The 4,163-nt window shown below is 36.5% G+C and overlaps 1 protein-coding gene across 1 annotated transcript in view; it reads right to left on the bottom strand.

Annotated features, from left to right (window-relative positions):
* Window positions 1–795: 795 nt before the first annotated feature.
* Window positions 796–4,163, bottom strand: part of LOC104537152 (protein Hook homolog 1) — a gene marked incomplete at its 5' end in the record, with an annotated part of 8,204 nt that continues 4,836 nt past the window's right edge. Inside the window, 5 exons of the mRNA XM_010179954.1 lie at window positions 796–954; window positions 1,997–2,065; window positions 3,134–3,235; window positions 3,581–3,681; window positions 4,092–4,163. The exon at window positions 4,092–4,163 is cut by the window's right edge and continues 35 nt beyond it. Of these exons, the coding sequence (XP_010178256.1) occupies window positions 796–954; window positions 1,997–2,065; window positions 3,134–3,235; window positions 3,581–3,681; window positions 4,092–4,163 (503 nt within the window). The remainder of the gene's footprint in view (window positions 955–1,996; window positions 2,066–3,133; window positions 3,236–3,580; window positions 3,682–4,091) is intronic.

Here is a 4,163-nt window from a genome sequence, read left to right as displayed (position 1 = left end):
TCTAACCCTCTTTCTGCAGATAAATGCAGTGTACCAATACTCCAGACTTTTAAAACATAGCCCAGATTTCTGAATTGTTGTAATAGCTTTTTTTTCCCCCCTCTTACACAGGGAAAGACAGCTGATTTGGCTTTAATGAATTCAACATCTTAAAGACATTTTCCTTAGTGTATATACAAACAAATGCAATGTTTTCTTTTTTTAAAAGAACTGAGTAATTCTACTTCTCGCTCAAGATGACAAAACAAATGCTGTCTTCTGTTACATAAGTTTACTAATACTATAACTTTTTTCTCGTTCTATAAATGCAAGTATTTTCTTGCTTTTAAAATTGTATTTTGTATTCTAGAAAAAAAAAGTCTTTTTTAAAACGTGATACCAATCTTTAAAATTTATTTTTAGAAGAGCCCAGCAAAACTGCCCAATATTGCTAGTTTCCTGAAGTACATTTTTGCATAACAACTTCCCATTAAAAAAAGTCAACTTTCTAGCCCAAACCCATTAAATAAAGTTTTAAATATATAGTGCCAGTTTTTATATTTACAATATATTCTGAAGGCAAATATAAATCTTTGAAGTTGTTACTGCAGTTCTTAAATCTACTTCTACTTGGAAAACTACCTGCTACCTTCTAGATCCACCACTGATCACCTTAATCACTTCTTGATAGGTCCTGATGTTGAATTCACAGTTGCCCACCATTCTAATCTCCTCTTTCATCAAGTAGTTAAAGTGGAAGCTACAAAACATTTAAGGACACTTTAGTATATAGGTTTTCCTCATGGTCCTTGTAGTTTAATCAGATGTTGCTCCCGGTACTTTAACAGTGAGATTCCTTCTGGTATTGGTGACATGACGCTGTTGAGCCAGGAAGGAGCGTCCTGGACCATCTCTGCAGGCGCCACTGCTACCAACCAGTCTAGCTTCCATACCTAACTTCTGAAGAGTCAGGCTCTGCAAGTAAGTGAAACAACACTTACGCTATAGCAAATACAGTAGAAAAAAGATCTTTCGTACACAAAGTTCATGCTTACTTAGAATGCACAGAGAATTTCTTTTATACCTTCTTACACACCCTCTCACTGCTGAAGAGATGCTGAAGAAAATAAGATTTGCATTCAATTTTAGTGTATTGTAAAGTTGTTCCTTTAGTAAGCAATTTAATTTTACTTTCCTTTTTTTGATTTCCCATTCCAGTCTTTCTTTATGAAACTATCTGAACGTTGCTTCATACGAACAACTTTCTGCAGTCTTTTCCACAGCAATCTAACATCAAATGTTCTAACGACCTCTGCAACACTGCTACAAGATGAGAAGATGGCTCTAGCTTTATTTCACAAATGCTGTGCTAAAGACACAGAATATCAAAAGCAGGAGTTTGGAACCCTTTTGAATCACAGCCCAATCACAGCCCTTTGCCTTCAGCCCAAACGTGTATTGAATATCCAGGAATTTAGCCTGCAAAATCCAGGTGGAAAGCTTGTGGCTGCAAATAGTACATGATTAACATGGAAGTCATGGTCTATGTCAAATTTTAAGTCTTCTGTTACAAAGCACAGAAGACAAGCAGAAAACGTAAAACAAAATAATTTTACAAGACAGTTAACTATTAAAATACTTTCCCTTTACACAACTATAAAAAACGCCGATCCAATCCTATTGAGAACTTGGGAAATGCAAATTCCAGCTAGAACTCCCTCCAATTTGCATTCTGGCTGGAAGTCAGAATTGGCAAGCAGAAGAATGATCTCATTTTAAACTGGAACTCGCAGACTTTGTTCCTTTCCTTAGTTCCCTGTTTTTAGGCATGAGGCCATGCCAATCTGCAAGTTGGATTTTTCTGCCACAAGCAGCTAAAACTAGCTCTCTCTCCTAAGCACCAGTTTATAGTGAATCTAAAAAGAAAAAAGCCTTGGTGATGTAAGAGTTAACTGCCACATTGAGCAAAATACGATACCCGATTTCTGAGATACCAACAAATGAACTTTTGACCCACCTTATTATACCATGCAGTTACAATTAGCTTTTCCTCATAATCACGTAACTTAGCAAGTTTGAATTCGGCCTGCAAGGAGACAACAGAGAAGACATTCCCTATTAAAACACAGAAATAATCTGCAGGAACTTATTGCAGTCCATGGAGCGAGATTAACACATGCAGAAGTGATTAAATATGCAAAATCACTAGAAGGCTTAGGACTGTAAATAAAGATACTTCCGTAAGTGACTATGAGAGAAGTGAGACTACTTAAAGAAGAGGCCAAACTTTACACAGAAGTTGCAGTTCAACCTGGAAACATACTTTGAGCGTGTGTGGGGAAGATGCATGAAAGTTTAGGGTGTATCAGAAAGTCTGTACATAGTTTACAAAGTTTTTTCACCTGAAAGTCAAAAGACAAGGATGTACTTCTAGTGGCTGAATATTCTTATTGCATGAACTGCTGTGATACAGTATACTCACCTAGCATATACACATAAAAGCCTGAGGCCACAGCATTTATAAAATCAGACCTTTCAAGCCTACTAACTCGTGCTGAGGAATTTTGTATTTGCTCAGGTAACTATTCCAACAAGTCCCTCCAATATTACTATAAAACCAGTTGCAACATTTCCCAAATTTTGTCCCTTGAACTACTGTCAACAATCCTTTCAGAATTACAGCCAAGCAGATTTTACTGTATTATCACTTTTTACTCCTCTATATAGTTTCAAGAACTCCAGTACATGAAACCATTGTTATCAAAGGCCCAGTAAATTAAAAAGTCACTGCTCAATACCTCGTCACTCATACAAACTAAGTTACATTACTACTTAAAAATACCAGACTCTGCAGCTCTGTATAAGTTACCATAACATGACAAAATTATTAGGGTTACAAAGTACTTTTCAGAGGATTTAGAAAGAATCTGTTGCACACTGAAAAACATTGTTGAAAGGTAAACTGCTCTGACAGACATACTAGGATAAAAGGTTAATTAAGCCAAACTAAAAACCTCTGTTTGATGGTCTGTGCAGTTTCTAACTGAATGCAGTATTGAAGGGTACTGTATCATTAGGAAACAGTGAATTGAGTGTCTGATATCACACAGAAGAACATACTAGAGGTTATTATTAAATATATGTGAATTTTTACCTCTAGTGCTTCAATTTTTTTGTCTTTCTCCGTTAGCTGTTTTCTGAGCAACATAATTTCTGCTGATGCTGGATTTAGCTTAGGGTCTAAGGTTTTTATCACCTGTACAGGGCAAAACAAAAGCATTACAAGTCAGGTTTGATTCTCAACAGCTTTGCATCCCATTTGCTCACACCAGAAATATGAAAACAGACTGAGTACTAGTCAGGTAATTATGATGAGAGTAGGCTGTTACACTGTACAACAGAAGATACCAAAGTGTACGAATAATCATTAACACATCTCATGCTTCAGCCTAAACCTAGATCTCTCATACACTTAACTGACAGCACTGGCTAAAAATGCAACATGCAGCTACTAATTTAATTTGGAGGTGAAGAGGACTCAAATCAATCTGTTTAACATTTATGAGGGAGGAATGTATATGTTCAGAAATACACCACTCACATTTCTTGCTTTCTCAAGGTACATTTTATATCTTTCTTCCATTGCTTTCATATCCTCATCTTTTTTTCGCAAAGCTGCTTCCAGCTCTCCAATCTTCTGGGCTATTTACAGAAGTTATCAATGAAGACAAAAAAAATCAAAATAGACATGGTACTTTCAAGGCTTCTGTATTCTTTTGATTTAACCACGCTCCAAATAAGCTTTTTAGCTACTACACAATTTTTAAGTTACTTTTGTTTCAGTTGTACCATAAGGTCCCACCTGACCCTGAATTCCTATTTTGCAGAGTATTGTTCAACAAAACTAAAACCCCATGAACCTCTTCCTGACCATCATCATGTACAAAAAAATCCTCCCTCTTCTCCCCACTGCCTATTTCTGGTTTAAAGCCCAATCTGTAGCAGAAAGCCTTATCCACACAAGCATCCCATAGGTCACTGGCTACGGCAAAAATTTCAGAAGAAAACTTACATGTCTCAAAAAACCCCCAAAAACACAGAAGACAACTTACGGTTCTGACTAACATCAGGCTGAAGTTCTGCCAGATCAGCCTCTTTCTTCTGTAACTCATCATGAACTTCAT

The sequence above is a fragment of the Mesitornis unicolor genome, unplaced genomic scaffold (assembly GCF_000695765.1).
Source record: "Mesitornis unicolor isolate BGI_N332 unplaced genomic scaffold, ASM69576v1 scaffold8972, whole genome shotgun sequence".
In the NCBI taxonomy this organism is placed as follows: Eukaryota; Metazoa; Chordata; class Aves; order Mesitornithiformes; family Mesitornithidae; genus Mesitornis; species Mesitornis unicolor.
The sequence above is the reverse complement of the archived record's forward strand: the minus strand, read 5'-3'. Positions and strand labels throughout refer to the sequence as shown.